Source organism: Triturus cristatus, chromosome 1_2 (genome assembly GCF_964204655.1).
Source record: "Triturus cristatus chromosome 1_2, aTriCri1.1, whole genome shotgun sequence".
NCBI classification, from domain to species: domain Eukaryota; kingdom Metazoa; phylum Chordata; class Amphibia; order Caudata; family Salamandridae; genus Triturus; species Triturus cristatus.
The window spans coordinates 783,269,788-783,286,906 of record NC_140580.1 but is presented as its reverse complement, the minus strand read 5'-3'; the positions used below and the strand labels follow the sequence as shown (position 1 = coordinate 783,286,906).

At 42.7% G+C, this 17,119-nt stretch overlaps 1 protein-coding gene across 19 annotated transcripts in view; it reads right to left on the bottom strand.

Moving 5' to 3' along the window:
• The window catches only part of ANK3 (ankyrin 3), a 1,906,984-nt gene that overhangs the window by 1,773,194 nt on the left and 116,671 nt on the right, over positions 1-17,119 (bottom strand). For all 19 annotated transcript variants that reach the window (XM_085608804.1, XM_085608807.1, XM_085608799.1 and 16 more), the window contains exon 2: positions 11,475-11,543. In XM_085608804.1, the coding sequence (XP_085464930.1) occupies positions 11,475-11,543 (69 nt within the window). The remainder of the gene's footprint in view (positions 1-11,474; positions 11,544-17,119) is intronic.

Genomic DNA, 17,119 nt, shown 5'->3' with positions numbered 1-17,119 from the left:
AGTGCGTGTTATGGTGTGCGTTGAATGCATCGATAACCATAACTAGCAAATTTCAGTGGTTTTACATGTTTGAGGCATAACCATAACTCAGTTTTTAAATGTGTTTTTTTCAGTACCGAGTACTTTAAAAAAATCAAAAAAATTAAAAAAAGGCACACAGAGAGTAATGACTATTGAGTTCTGTTAGGACGAGCAAGGTTGCAAGGAGGGTAGTCAAGAGACAAGAGAACATCTATAGAAGTCTAAGTGTTGTAGTTCTAGTTTGGAGTGACCTTTGACCCTGGTCTCCACTTTAAGCATCATATATCGAGAGCTTAAACCAAGTTGCAATGATGGCAGCATCAAGCACCCCAACATAACAATATAACCAATCCTGATCCAATGCTATTTTTATTTAGGTTGATGGGGGTGGCTTTGGCTTTCACTAAGTTCTAGCTCCATAGAAAAAAGCAAAGAATAAAAAAAAAATGAAAATGTATATAAATATTACAGCACAAAAACATCCATGTGGTTTTTAAAGCACTTTTAAATGAAATGCAAAGTCAATAACTAGGCCTGCACAGTGATCATGAGGTTTCCCCACATGACTTCTTGTTGGACGCAACAATATTGATAGTCAAGCAATTATGTTTCCACAGATAGGGCTTTCTTCTCCTTCCATATTCATGTTAGCTCATCTTATTGTGTTTTCTTTTTTAGATCTCGCCAACAGAAAGGTTGTAAAAGACCTAATTTGGTTATCTACATGCTCATAATTAAATAGCATTCTAATCTCAGTTTCATGCCCAGTAGCCGTGGCTACGGGGAGAAGTGGTGGGGGGCTGGGGGGTGTTAAAAAAAAGGGGGGGGGGGGAATAAAGAAAACAAAACACTTGCATTTCCGGCGGCTGGCTCTCCTGCGTCCTCTTCTTTCATGTCCTGGACACGACGCAAGTAGGAACAGAAAGCACCCAGGCTCCCTCCCCTAAGCCAATCACAACATGCATTGTTGTGATTGGTCTGAGCGCCGTGGTTTGGCGCTCAGATGGGGAATGGGAGCCTGGGCAGGTTCCTCACCAGGCTGTGTAACATAGCCTGGTGAGGTAAATGCAAAGTGTGCATGGCTGTTTGGCCAGTCAAACAGTCATGCACACTTTAGAATGTGCTCTTCACTCTGCCCCCTGCCCTACGCACGGCACAGCCCCGCCCCACCCGCACATTCAAAGCGCACGACAATAATGAAAAATAAAATGATAATAACATTGTTATTATTATTTTATTTTTCTTGTGGGGTGACGCTCCTCCGCCTTAGCGGAGAACCCGCCGCAGTTCATGCGCCTGATTTGATGTCTTTTCTCCCTATTGCTCTTTCTTTCCTGCCTTGAAGTACAGCTACTTTACCAAGTTTATTATTGTATTAATTGTATCCTTCCACTGCGGACATCAGAGAACTACTTTTTTCGTCTTGGTTTCAGCACTTCTTGGCAGTGGTTGTCTTTCTTAGGTGTTCGGTTTCTGACTCGCTGTTTGGGACTGCTTAAGGAATATGCGTCTTTAGTTATTGACAATAAAGCAAGTCTCTCCGTCGGGGAACAGCCATTACAATGCGGTTCTTACCAAGCGTAGCCATTACATCGCATGCGTTGGTTACAACGCGTGGTAAAAACCACGCATACCATTACATCGCATGCGCTTTTACAACGCATGCGATGTAATGAGTAATGGCGGCTATCCAAGTCGTTGTGAGGAAACTGAGGCTGTTTCCTCACAACGACCCGCACCGCCCCTCGAAGTAGGAAAGAGGAAGCAGGAACCGGGAGCAGAGACGGCGACGCTGGATAGGAGAGAGGTAAGGGGGGTTGCTCTTGGGGTGGGGGTTACTTTTGTAGGGTTTAGGGTAGTGTAAAAGTAGTTTTGTAATGTTTGTGTTGTGTGTTTTTTTTTCCGTTTTAGGGTGTTTTTTTGTAGTGTAGTGGTTTAGGGTGGTGTTAGTGTTTTAGGGTTTAGTGTAGTGTTGTAGTGTTTGTTTAGTGTAGTGTATTAGGGTTTAGGGAAGTGTTGTAGTGTTTTAGGATTTAGGGTAGTGTTGTAGAGTTTGTGTAGTGTAGTGTTTTAGGGTTTAAGGTAGTGTAGTAGCGTTTGTGTAGTGTAGTGCATTAGGGTAGTGTTGTAGTGTTAGTGTAGTGTTTTAGGGTTTAGGGTAGTGTTGTGTTTTAGGGTTTAGGGTAGTGTTGTAGTGTTTGTGTAGTGTAGTGTTTTAGCGTTTAGGGTAGTGTTTTAGCGTTTAGGGTAGTGTTGTAGAGTTTGTGTAGGGTAGAGTTTTAAGGTTTAGGGTAGTGTAGTAGTTTTTGTGTAGTATAGTGTTTTAGGGTTTAGGGTAGTGTTGGTGTAGTGTAGTGTAGTGCTTTACGGTTTAGGGTACTGTACTGTTTTAGGGTAGTGTTGTAGTGTTTGTGTAGTGTAGTATTTAAGGGTAGTGTCGGGGGGGTTGTGCAGGGTAGTGTAGTGTAGTGTAATTGTAGGGAGAGGACTGGGGGTCAGGGGAAGGTTGTGCAGAGGTAGTGTAGAGTCACTTACCTTGAAAACTTTAACCACGAGTATAGCTTTACCACGCATGCCTTTGCGTTGTAATGGGATGTGTGGTAAAAGCATACTCGTGGTAAAAGTTTGCAATGTAATGGCATTTCGTTGTCATTGATATCGCGTAGTAATACCCGCGTTGTAATGGCACGCATGGTATTAGTATGCGATGTAATTACATACATCCCTCTCCGTCCTACCACAACATAAACTTTTTTATCTAATTGTTATGGTGTATTTCTTGACAGATGCCTGCGTATGGTGTGTCTTTCCCAGTGCTGGGGCATGAGGCACTCAATCCCTTTGTTTTGGAGGCCAGAAGGCTCTGTCGATTTTTATTGTTTGTGATTGTTTTCCAAAGAGATCCTCCTTCTCTGCCAACACAGCAAAGCCCCATCAGCCACAGTTTATTGACAATACTTTCAATGTGACTTTAAGCTTTACAAAAATGTGTTTTTTGTGGTTCTCCAACTTTACTGAAAGTAACTGGGAGTTCGTTTTCGTGCCCATGGTGTACCTTCTTGAGTATAAACAAAAGATGTTAAACAAATCAAAACTTAGACATTTAGATGCGGCTGGTGTCGGAAACCAGTTGCATCACGCACGCCGCTCTAGCCTGGCCCGGGACAGAGCAGGCATGTTTTTAATTCCAGTCTAAGACCCGGTTGTCATTATCATGGTCTGTCTGGTTGGCGTGACTGTTATGTGATGGTCTGCTAAGGATCTGGCTTTCAGATCCATGGGGAGTCCTTGTACCGTTGAGCTGTGGGTGGTCCTGGAATCTATTGCAGCTTGCCACCAGGGAAGATAGCATCAAGCAAGTCGAAGATTAAAATATTGTGCCACAACATTCAGAGCTCTTTCTAGCGTGGCTTCATATAACCATTTAGCAAGTGGATACAATCATAAAATAATTGCTGTAATATTATATTGCAAACACAAGGGCAAAGCTATCACTGGTGCAACAAGTGCAGAGTCCCCGGGGAACGAGGTGACCACTGGAGCCCAGTTTTGGCTGGCTTCTCCTTTCAAACCAGGATTTAGGGAGAAAACTTTCCTTCTATGACTTGGGGTCAATGTACCCGTGTAGCAAAATAGAGACCCTCGTCTCTTACTGTTAGCCACCTACACGTGCAATATTCAGAGCATAGTAACATATGTAGATTGTGCATCGACAAGAAAAATGATTACTGCCGGAAAACAAAAAACACCAACTCACATTTAAAAAAATAAAGCTTACAGAGGGCAGAGTATTTCACAGGGGACACTGTGGGACCTGTTTCGTGATTTATGTTGTGCAGTTTATTATCATATTTTTACCTGTTCAGTATTACAGTTTTTAGGTCTCACCTTCAACAGCGCATGCACTACACGCGCCCTTGCTTACAGGAGATATTGTATACAACAAGAGGCTTGAAGCCTGCTCATTGCTTAAAATTCATTGGCTTCAATATCACTCTTATTTTCTCTTTTCTAATTGGCCCATGCATGCTAAGTTCACTTCATCTTCTTTTGAATGGAGCATGGACCAAGTGCTGATTGCTTCAGTTTGATTGCCATCCTTCAGGTGATTGCACTTTGATTGAGGTACTACTTTTAGTCTGCCGTCCTTTTTAAACCTCATGTCATTCATTGCTATGTTTTACCATGTCACACACACACTTCAAAGAATCCCTTTTCTCCTTATGAATGGATGTTTATTGAGACAACAGAAATTATCTGCTTCCAAATGTGTTTTCGCAACATGGGCTTGGGCGCAACTGCGTTCTTTATGTGATAGGACTGTTTGGCAAATGTCATATGTTTTTCTCTTTTTTCACGCATGGGGAGATTATCTGATTTGCTCAGAATCACAGGGGTGTTGTGCCAAGTCTTAACAAGCATTTGCAAAGCCAATAGGTCTCGCCTTTGAGACTATTGGCCTGCTTTTTGTTCATGCTGTACAGCATGGGCATTGCTGACTTTGACAATCATTTCCATCAATTCGGTATAGTAGTGCGGTTGCTGTGCCGCATGGCTAAAAATAATAATTAAAAAAGGACTATGATGTATGCAGCGCTACTGGACTTTTACCCAAAAAAAAGCATTAGCTCTGGCTGTGTCACAGGTTTTTTTAGGGTTAAATCTGTTTCACTAAATTTGAGTAGGAAAAGAACAGTAACATCTCAACTACATCCACCAGCTGGTGAGGAGCAGTAGGAGGTGAGGGAGAGTCAGAATGGTAAAAAGAGGAAGGAGGGGGGGACATTAAGGGAGGGGAGGAAGGTAATCCGACAGGTTTGTGTCAGCAGCCTCAAACAGGTAAAGCACTCATGACGCCTAAGCTGTAATGTAGGAGTGTATGCAAAATCTACTCTACAAGGTCACAGTCAATGCTAAGGTGTGCTTGCATGAGACGAAGTATGCATATGCAGGGCAAGTTAATTCTCTCAATTCCAGCGATACATGGTCCCCAAAACTTATCAAATCGGGTTATCGCTTGGTCTAGGATAGCCCGCCCCTTGAGAACTTCAGAGAGAGCGTTTGGGAGACCCAGCAAACATAGCTCTATATCCTGGGAACATCAGCATCGTACATTGTATCAATGGCAGCCAGGACTTGAACCCAGTATCGATGTAACTTAGGGGACTGCCAAAGAAGATGGGTAAGGGTCTCTACCTGCACTCAGCCCTTCCAGTAATGTGCATGCCCGTCCTGCTTCCACTGAGCGGTTCGGGCTGGAGTGTAGTAGCAATAGTGTTATTTTAGCTTTAGAAGCTTTTTTTTTGCCTGAAGCGCTGCAGGCGGAGGTTTTGGATTTTGCCCAAACGTAGTCCTCTAGAGGTGCTGCAGTTTGCTCAAGTCCTGTGGTAGGGGCAGCAGGGGCAATGTTTGCATACCATATAGCATTTTGGGCAAAAGCGTCATTTTGGCCGCCACAAGTTGCCCAAGCCATGAAAGAGTATAGCCTTTTCAAGATTGTAATTCTGACTGTAAAGTCAAAAGTAGTGATGCATAGTTGCTATCAGCAGTGTGCGATGGTGTGGAGTGAATATGTCGACCCAGATACACCACCCCTTGCGAAGACCATGTAATAGGGACAAGGCGCATAAGCGTGAGCTGGTCAACCTTCTGGACAGCGAGATTAAGTACCTGTGATTTCTGTAGGTTGACTTTGAACCCCGAGTCTTTCCCATAGGCCTCCAACTCACCCATAAGTGGAGGCAGTGAAGTGAGTGGATGTGTGAGAGCTATCATTACATCATCCGCACCAAAAGTGAGTTTATTCTTCCTCCCTCGCACTGTTATACCCGCTATTGTATGGTTTCTGCAAATGTGCTCAGCAAAGGGCTCCATGTACAGGAAAAAAAGCAGGGGTGATAGGGGGCAACTCTGCCAAGTGATGTCTAAGGGCAGGGTCACAGGTGCCTTCTCCGCATCAACAGATAACAGGAGCGCAAGTATTTGGGAGCGTTGGGTTTTATCTAACAGGTGGGAAAGGCGCTTGGTATTGTCACTACAGCGCCGCTCTGGTACAAACCCTGCCTGAACCAGATCCACCAAGCTTTCCAGGGGGCCAGGGGAGCCGCTAAAATGATTATAAAAATCTTGGAATCCACATTTAATACAGAAATCGGCCGTGGACAGGGTCTATGCCTGGCTTAGGTAGTACTGTAATAGTGGCCATGTTTATGGTGTCTGTAATGAAACCGGTAGAGCTAAATGAGGTATACAGATGTGTGAGGAGGGGGGCTAGTGGGGCCGCTAACAATTTGCAGAAGTCAGAGGTGTAGACATCTTGCTCCAGGGCTTTGCCCGGTTGTAGGCAAAATATAGCTACCAACAGCTCGTCCATCTGGATATCACGGTTGAGGCATGAAGCTTCAGGTGGTGCTAAGCTATCTAATGGGATTTGCTCAAGGTAAGACACAGCGTCTTCTCTCTCGAGTGCCTCAGCGGAATAAAGGGTGGCGTAAAATCGTTCAAAGGCTCGAGCGATGTGTTCGCTCTGGAATAGTCTGCTGCCCTGCTGTACCTAAAGCTCAGCTACCCGCTGTTTAATGGCCTGGCCCCATAGGCGGTGTGCCAGGAGATGGTCAGAGTTGTTGCCCACTGCATAGTATTTCCGCTTAGTACGCAAAAGGGCATATTCTGCCGTATCAATATCCAGTAACATACAACAATGTCTCAACAGGAATCAATGAGGGGATATGATTTAAATAACTTAATTATACTGCATACATTAAATAATGACAACTAGTCCCAGGAACATGGTTAAATGCAATTATATTATCAGCAAAGAAATAAAGATTGGATTTTCATAAATCAAAATGCAGAATCAACCATGCTTTTCAAATTGTGTACTAAGTGTAAAGGTTAACACTTTATGCTTGTGAAAACATATTAACCAGTGCAAGTGAAACAAATGAAAAAAAAGATAAAGAATGCAACAGCGTATTGTACCTGAATTCAAAATGAAGTTTTGCATGAATCAATACATTTATGAAGAAGTTTTGTAAAACCACGTCATAATTCATAGTCCACATATAGCTCATGCAAATCGCGTTTTGACCTTCATGACTGGAGGTGGTCATCAGGTAACACTGTCAGATTAGCCTTGCCCAAGAGATTAAATGTTAATTAAGCAGCTCATGACAAGTGGATCTCTTTTCATGCTACATCTCATTCAATTACAGGGGTTTCTCCATTCTTAGCCCTCCCAGGAGGCAAACCCTTCATATTGATCAAGCCTCAATGGATAAATCAAGCAATCAAAGTCATGAAATGTGCAGATTGTGATGATAAAATAATTAGACACCAAAGTCTGCATGAAGCAGGATACAGCATATGCCAAGTATACCAAGAAGAGGTGAGTGCAGGAGATATGTATTAAAACTGGGGATTGTGTTAGGATCATACTTCCAAAAATTACGAGGAAGCATCAACCCAAATTCAGTGAGGTCAAAAGAATAAATGATGGTTTTAGAAGTCAGTTGCTTGATTGCATGATGGGAATTGGTGGAAAAAATCAAAGGTTGCTCTGACATCATTCGATCTGGGAAAGGACAAGGGCGTTGACAAGTACGATTCTTTATCTACAGGGTGCCAAGTTCTCCTAGCTCAAATAACAGTCATCAGCCAGTCAAAGACAGTGAAGAGGTTCATATTTGGTACAGGATAGGAAATCGCAGGTGGTTTCCACCTGTATGGATGAATGATTGCAAGTTAATGTTTTCTTTCAGATTAAGTTTTTCCCAGGACTGTTTTGTTCATTTACTGTTAAGTAATTTGTTTATACTTATTTCAAACAGATATGTAAGTTGTGCATCTTCAGAGTTGGTTCATTTGGCTGATTTTATTTTATTCATTAGATATTTTGTGTCAGGCAGAGGCTTCAAAACCAACGCTGTGTTGGTCATGCAGACCCCAAAGACTGCTTGTCTTCGCACGAGCCTCATGACTGCTGGTAAGATTTTAAGTGGACCGGTGGAAAGGGAGCAGGTTTGTTATGGTTGCTGCTCCTGGCCCTCCATTCTTTTTACTCTTAATAAAGTACATTCTTTACTCATTTGGCTTCACAGCAAACAAACCTACTTTGCAGGAGATGAAGCCTAAGGACTATGTTGGCGATTGCTATGCGCCCTGGGTTCTACTCCTGTGCACTATAATGAACTCACTGAGTGATCCTGAACAAATTGCTGTACATCACTGAGCCCGAGTAGCTGTGTTTATCTACATTTTGTGCAGCTGTATAACAAGTTGCACACATTTTAAAAAGAAAGGGACACCTGCATACAAATAACTTGCCAAGAACAGGGAATAGCAACTACAATTTTGAAAATATTTCTGAGCAAGAAACTATTCCTATAGATTTACAAACATACAAATATTCCCAAGACATACAAAAATACAATAAACATAGAATATAATCAATCTTCAAGCATTCCACAATATGATCCAGGATTGTGTTGAATATAGAATGGCTAATAATGATCTTTTGTCCTCAGTTATATACAACAATAATCCATGTTTAATGGAGATGATGTTTTTCTTCCTTTGTACTTACACTAAACTACTTTATCATATGTTCTTTTGATATCTAATCACATATTAATGAACGTTAAGGACAATTCTCAAACAGCTGTTTAACAAAAATATATTTCAATAATTTTTAGACTTTAGGGACTTTTTTAATATTGTATAATAAATAAAAAAAACTGTTGTTACTCTGAATAGAAAATATTTGGCTCATTGCTCATTTTTGATAATATTCTATGTTTACTGTATTTTTATATGTCGTGTGAATATTTGTATGCCCGTAAATCATAGGTATAATTTCTTGCTCAAGAATGTTTTCAAAATTGTAACAAGTTGCACATGTCAGAGAATAAAATCACACAATAGAGCGATAAACACATGCAATGATGATACCAAACATAATATGAAAAAGAAGACACAAAATATTACATGGTGAAAAAGTCTTTGCTGTCGAAAGTTGAAATAAGAGTCCCTTCCTCTTTCTTGACTTTAAAGTCCTCGATCTTTTTCGAGCCGAATTTAGCATAATCACTCTCACAGAACATCTTTTTATGCAGTATTTTAATTTTTTTATTTATGGATGTTTTCTTTCACCCCAGGGGCAAACGTGATAAGACCTTGACCGAAATAACTTCGCTTTCAGCAACAATGGAAGTTTCTTACAGGAACATGATACTCATTTTCTGTATTCCATCAGTAACTATAAACTCTCTCTCTGGTTGTCAAATCATGGTAAACTTCTTGTCACCCGAAAAATCCTACATTTAAAGCACTGCATACTGCACTAATGCAATCAATAGGAAAGAGTGTATAGAAATGAAGTAAACACTTAAGTAAACACTGATGTTACAAGAGCAATACAGAAGTATAAACTTGATTCTATGACTTATGGCACAGCAAGACACTGGATGAAAATGGTTAGAAAATAACAGCTGTCTCCATTTGCATTTTGTGGCAATGGTGCCTTATTGTGGGCGGTACAGACAATTGTGGTAAAGATAGGTGTAATAAAGCCAAATGTGTAGGTGTCCCACCAGTGTGATCACCGGCCCTAACCATTGGAGTGCAAAGCAGAATCTGCTTACTGTTCTTGTATGCTGCCATTACCCAGTATATTAAATTTGCAACCAATGTATTGCACAGAGGTGTGAGCCAAGGGGTTCGTTATTCTACATATTGGATCACATTCTCATAACTTGAAGTCTGTGGGAAATGCTTTGGCACTAACTCTGTCAATCTGCTTTAACAGATCACAGTTCTCCGTGTTCCTTACTAGAACTACATCCAGCACCTGAGTGAGGTCCTCTATCAATGTACTCACCATGAAATAGGGAAATAATGCGGAGACAAATGTAAGGAGAGATCACAATGTAATTGCAGGGCACAAAGTAGTGAGCAGTAGGAGTGAAAATTCTACAACACCACACTGCAGTCTAAATTAATATTTTCTAGATGTACAACAACATTCCAGTTGAGGGCTAGGCAGGTTTCCATCCCTGTCGCAGTTCTGAGACTACGGTGGATGCTTATGATGATGGTCTTACGCTGGTGGTTTATGACAAAACTCTATGCTTGGATTTTATAATACCCATCAGCAGCATTTGACCATGTCAGCCAGGGCCTCCTTCTTCAGAGATTGTAGATCAGTCTGTGGATATCAGTCCGGGAAGGTTGCCTGAAGCGAACTCTTACTTTTTAACAGTTAGCAGTCATGAATGTCATTTGGGTCTTTTTATTTCCAATACATGTGGTGTGTGTGTGTATGTGTGGTGTTTCACAAGGCTCTGCACTTTCCAGATACTCCAGATACTTAATTAAATGTCTATGTGACTGCTGGCAGGCCTTGTCCGCTCCTATGGCTTGCAATTTTGCACCTTCAGCTGCTATTTCGTCTGAGTGGATGTAATTTCAATTATTCTGGACTTAGTTTGTGGATTTTGGAAAACAAGGACTGCTTGAGTAAACAATTACTAAGATTTAATACAGAGTAGACTGAAAATCTGGTGACGCACGGAAGCGCAGACCTTTGGAATCCTTTCCTTTGGCGTATTGAGAAATGATCTGTTGCCTTTCCACCTAACGTTGTTAGACATCCAGGTGAAAAAATATATTTTAACCTTCAGATGGAAGTTTGTTTATCAGTTGTCAATCTTGTATGCTCCTTTCAAGTAGGGGAGTTTTGAAAGGGTAGATATCCTGCAGCAGCTGCCGTGGCTGGAGCCAAACTTGATTCCTGTAATGGTCATTGTTTAGGAATTTATAAATCTCTTCACCACCCTCAATTCTTGCACAACGGGAGACCCAGGACGACAGTATTTGCCCCAAAGTTCTGTCAAACCTCACTTAAACAAATCCTCTGGCTCCCATTACATGCCAGACTGTTCTATAAGGACATTATTTAATTATTAAATTGGTCAATTGATGGGTGGGTCCCAAGCTTCCCTTTAATCCTGGCTCAACAGACATGTCCTAAATAAGTCCCTTTGACACCGTTAACTGTGACACAGTCAGATTTCGTCTAATTAAAGCAGAAGTAGCTGCTAATCTTTTTCTCTATTAATGCCCACACTTTGGGATGTGCTCCCCCTCGACATGATAAAAATGTCTTCTTGTTCCATTTAGTACAAACGATTCCTCTTAGACAAACAAGACTCATAGAAATTGGAAACAGACAAAAAGCTTGATTCTACCTGTTATGACTATGGTTGTAATCGCCTCCCTTCTTTCTACCACAAGACCCTATAGGTGAATTTGAGATTCACCAGTGTCCTATAGCATCACGTCCTGGTAGATTTATCTGGGCACATTTCCAGGCCTCCAACACTACGTGATGTTGCACAACATTGTGAACGGAAGTACAGTTGATTACTGATACTGTATGGCATATTATTATTCACCTTGACCTCCCCTGAAGAAGATCTTTGAAAACTCCTTCTGCCGACTGGTGAGTTTGGATCCATCTCGGGCTGCAGGACAAAATTGGAAAAAAAGACAGAAGATAAGGTGATGGGAATAACTTGGACTCAAATGTTCTGAAGAATTAAAAGAATATACAATAGGCTATCAAGGTTGCCCAAAAACACTGAACGCCACCTTTTGAATATAGAAACAAGAAAGACTTGCTCACTATTTAAGGAAAAAAAGCAAAAATTGTTCATGAGCCTTAAAATGCACAGTTTTAGATATTAGCAAGGGGTATAGAAGGACGATAACTGATGCAAAACGATTAACTGATGAAGCAACTTATATGATAGCTGCCACAACACAGAATGTTAGAAAAAAATTTGCATGACAAGAAGGGACATACATATGAGAAAAATAACCAAGTATATACTAATCAGCAATTTGGTTTCATAACTTTGTCAATCAAGTTTAAAGAGTCAACTATCTTTATAAACAACGTTTGGAAATCAGGCAGACTTGCATCTCTGCGGGCAGGCACAATAGGCGTATAAAATGAGTGACCTTGCCAGAAGTGAATAACTGGGAACTTGGGGGTGGGGAAGGGACCACCTCAGAAATACAACACATTTTATACGGTAGTAGTAGTGAACTGGCTGTGGTAGTGTGAAAAGGGGTAATTTTTACAGTCAATCTACAATGAAACAAAATAGAAAAGTAACTCACTTTGAAAGAGGTTAATTAAAAAAAAATACAGTTTTAATGGGATCCAGACACACTATATCTTTGAAACAGATTATACCCTTTAAAGGGTTTCATCTTAAAGCAATGATTATTTTGCATTTACGAAGCTGCTTGGAGAAGAATGCTGGTTGAAAATTTGCAGAAACATGCCCTTTTAAGTGTATTAGTCAATAAAAGATATCGTTTTCCCAATGTTTGATCAACAAACTGCAACATTGTTGAAAAAGTCATGAACAAGACGACTGTATTTCGAAATGTTTGCATTTCGAAGATGCATACTGGTAATGAGTCCCAGAAGGCAGGTAGGTACCGGGACAGATACTTCATTGCAGAACAAGTTACAAGTAATGGAACCCACCAGGAGCTCGGATTTAACCAGCCCAGCATCCAGCTGTAGACAGAAACGTCCACAGGCAGGAATTCAACACTCACATTAATAACATCACACATTCCACATAAGATACAGCCGACTAGGGAGGAGGCAGGGGGGAGAGAAGTCACGGTGAAGCGTTTTTTTTTGTTTGAGTTGCACTTTAGGGTATTTTATATGCGTCATTTAAGTATAAACGTCAAGACGTTTGAAAACCTACATTTTGTTTACACTTTAAGGAACCTTAGTTACAAGGCAATTATAAAAGAATTTAAGTCAGGACCAATTACTTGAATCAGGTTACAGTAACTTGGTAAGATTACCCCCGGCCACTGTGGTGCAAACCGGGGCGAGGAGAATCCAGATTCATGAAAAACCTGGAAGAAAGGACGCTCTGCGGGATATCTTGCTTCTGTGGGGGCCAACAACCTTGCCTTTCTTCCCTTCGTAACACCCTAGTGGGACCTCTAGTCCCAGGATGCACCTGCTGCTTGCCGCTGGAGTCACAGGGGAAGTGTGGCCACTGTGCTGCTAAAGCAGCCTCTCCCCGCATTGCAGGAAGCTCTGAGGGATATCTTGTCACTGGGGAGGTGTGGCTACCGCGCTCTTAGCGCAGCCTCTCCCCCATGGCATGGGATGCTCAGTGGGACATCTTGCAGCTGTGGGGGCCAACAACCTTGCCTTTATCCCCCTCGTAACACCTGGTGGGACCTCTAGCCCTAGGGTGCACCTGCTGCTTGTTGGTTGCCGCTGGCGTCACGGGGGAGAAGTGGCCACCGCGCTCCTATCACAGCCTCTCCTCTAGTGGTGCGGGGCGCTCTGCGGGACATCTTGCTGCTTGGGGGGCCAACAACCTTGCCTCTCCCCCCCTCGTAACACCCTGGTGGGACCTCTAGTCCCAGGTTGCACCTTTTGCTTGTTTGATGCTGCTGGCATCACGAGCATAAGTACCAAACAAAGTGCCAATGCTGCAAAAGGCTTTTGCCTAAACTTTTTTCGTGTGTATTGACTAAAACAATCACATTTTTGACTACTTTTTCGGTCAGATTTAATCAGACAAAGGTAAATCAATTACATTACATTTTCATTTTTCAAAACATCTAATATTTCATAGTCCTAAACTGCACCGTGATATCCACATTACCCTTTTTTTTAATATATACAACAATTTTTTAAGTTTTTGACACCTTCTAAAAATACAAAACTTGACAAAAAAACATTCAACTCTTATCAGCATTCATACCCACTCACACCCATTCGTATACGCGTTTTGGAACCCTTTTCTTGCTGGGATCCTCGTCAGGACCATTGTGCACTGAAATAAATGAACGAAAGATTGTTTAACCAATATCCTGTCTCTTTCTATCTCAGGTGACTGCGCTATGTTTAAAAATCGCACCTGCAGTTTAAATGCAGTCTGTGCCTCGCAGGGGGATTAGATGAACTAAACGTCTACCTCTGTCTGCCAAGCCAAAAGTTTCTGCCTGCCAAGCCAAAAAAATACAAGGAATTCAATCAATTACTACCGTCCTCTCTAAGTTGATGGTCTCTTAAAGTCATAGTCTATGTAATTCACTGTAGGGTGCTTACTTTTAGGTGTACGTCGAGGTGCAGAATATCCGATATCTCGGTCCCAATTAAATCCGACTCCTCGATGTAGATAATTCTAACACAGTCCGTGTGTTGAAATGGCTTCAAAGTTGCCAGTTGTGTTCGTCACACTGCGGACCCAAAAATAAATAAACACGCGTGAGCGATATGTCGAGGGATCAGTTGGAAGTTGTGTGCAGGCAGTGCACAGAATCGCAGTTAGTTTCTGCCTTACCTCAATGAAACGAAATTCCCGCGTCTCAGTGGGGTTCTCTCACGCAGCTGCTATGCTCCGTTTCTGCTTCCGTCGAGATACGCTATTAAGTGTTTGTCGCATCACGTGAGGACATGGCGTTGAGGTAGTGACTTCTGGGAAATGTGGTTCTTAAATGACACTGCCTTTTTTTCATACAAAAGAACTTTATTTAGTCTGTCAAGTGGGCAACAGACAATGACGTTGTGATGCCTGTTTGGAAAATCGCTACTGTGTTATTGGCGGAATCTTACGATCTCTAATGTAATGAAGACGCCACTTGCCCTGTTAATCCCGTTTTTAGCTGAGAAAAACTTTTTATTTGTTTGTACAAATGTCTAGGCGTATTACCGCAGCGCTGTAGTTGGCACTATTGTGAAACTGTGGTCCATATTACTATAGATCTTTTTGGTTCCTTTTTGTCTGGTCCAAATGTTGTCCATAACTTTTGTGTGGGTTATCTAACAGATGAAATAGATCTAATTATAAAAGATTATCACCATGTTATAATTCTCTGCTCTGGTGTAGGTGTGCTCATTGATCTCATACTATAGAGAGGTTTTGAAAGTTTTCATTATATTTACATTTTGTCGCCCTGCTGTATGGGCGCTCCCATGGATGATGTCCAATGTCTGTCAACTTCCTTTCTTGTAACAGTTCTTACAAGTTGAACATTTCTGAAAGTTTGTTTAGACCGTCAACTGAAGTGTTGAATTTAATAATCAACATTGCTTCCCGTCTCAATAGTTTTGAGTCCAGATCCCCACCTCTGGCGTCTTTTTCGACTTTAGAGATAATTGTCCATTTCAGATCTCTTTCTGTATGGTTTTTTAAGGACCAGTGGTTGACCAAGGGTGCATTTGGAATTTGTTTCCGAATTCTTGATTTGTGTTGCTGAATTCTGTGTCTGATTTCTTGATTGGTCTTGCCAATGTACAACTTCGTGCAGGGGCACAGTATTCCATACACCACAAATTTAGATTTACAATTTGAAAACGTATCGTGTTTCCAGTGGATTCAGTTATGCGAAAAAAAGTCGCCTTCTATAGTTGACTCACAGCATGTACATGTGCCGCATTTATGATGACCTTGGATAGGCGGTAGATTCAGAAAGCTTCCGATTGTGGCATTTTTCGTTTTGGGCATGGCTGCCCGTACAATCTGGTTGGCAATACTTTTGTCCTTTTTGAAGGCAAATAGAGGAGCTTCTTTGAGTGATGGATCCAAGTGTCTGACTAAGTGCCAATTTTGGTTGATTGTTTTTTTCAGCCAGTTTGATGTGGGGCCGAACGTGGTCACACAGACAATCCTGTCTGTCTTTGTTGTCTTTTTCTTCTCTAACAGCGTCTCTCGCGGGGTCCACCATGCTCTTTTTATGGCCCTTTTTAGAAGTTTTTTGGGGTAACCTCGCACCAAAAGATTGTTCTTAAGGGCCTCTGCATGAGAGAGATATTAATCCTTGAATGTGCAATTGCGACGAATGCGCAAAAATTGCCCATAGGGTAAATTTTCTTTGAGGCTCCTTGGATGGTTGCTAGAAAAGTGCAGAGCATCACGAGCAGGCGTGGCCACCGTGCTCTTAGCGCAACTCTCCACCCGTGGCCCGGGACGCTCTGCGACATCTTGCCACTTTGGGGGCCAACAGCCCAGCCTTTCTCCCCCTCGTAACACCCTAGTGGGACCTCTAGTCCCAGGGTGAACCTGCTGCTTGTTGGTTGCCGCTGGAGTCACGAGGGAGGTGTGGCCACTGCGCTCTTAGCGCAGCCTCTCCCCCCACAGTGTGGGACGCTTTGCGGGACATCTTGCTACTTCGGGGGCCAACAATCATTCCTTTCTCCCCCTCGTAACACACTAATGGGACCCTCTAGTCCGAGGGTGCACCTGCTGCTTGTTGGTTGCCATGGACGTCACAGGGGAGGTGTGGCCATCGGGCTCTTAGTACAGCCTCTTCCCCCACGGCGCGGCAGGCCCACAGGACATCTTGCCACTTTGGGGGCCAACAGCCCAGCCTTACTCCCCCTTGTAACACCCTGGTGGGACCTCTAGTCCCAGGGTGCACCTGCTGCTTGTTGGTTGCTGCCGGCGTCAAAGGGGAGGCGTGGCCACTGCACTCTTAGTGCAGCCTCTTCCCCATGGCACAAGAGCCACACAGGCTGCGACGGGGCAAAGCCCATGCAAAGGGTGGGCCCATCCGCTCCCGTCATAGCCTGGAAGAGGCTGGGCTTGGCCACCCCCTAAGGACTACTCTTACTCACTAAGGTACTGTGTGCACCAGGGCGTAAAGAGCTGAACTGTTGGAAGGATAACAAAGCTTCCAAGTGGGAGAAGGATTTTCTTCCTTTCTTCCCTTTTACGCTTTATTCTGTCTGCAAAACACCAAGGGAGGCATGGGGAAAAGGAAAGCAGTGAAGGGGGGGGACAGAGGTGGCCCACAAGGTAACCAAAAAACAAAGAAAACCCAGAGGCACGCGGGGAGAACTGCGTACTTGACCGTACCGACAATTTGCCGGTCGAATGTGAAGAACTTTTAGATCCACCAACCTCTGTCCCCGATTTAAATCTAATGGTCCCAATAGCCCGTGGGAGACCCGCAGCAAATGCCGCTTATGTTCAGGAAAGCGAACACACACAACCAGATCCCCCGAGCAGCCACCCCGGGCTATTAAAGAATTACCAAATGCATC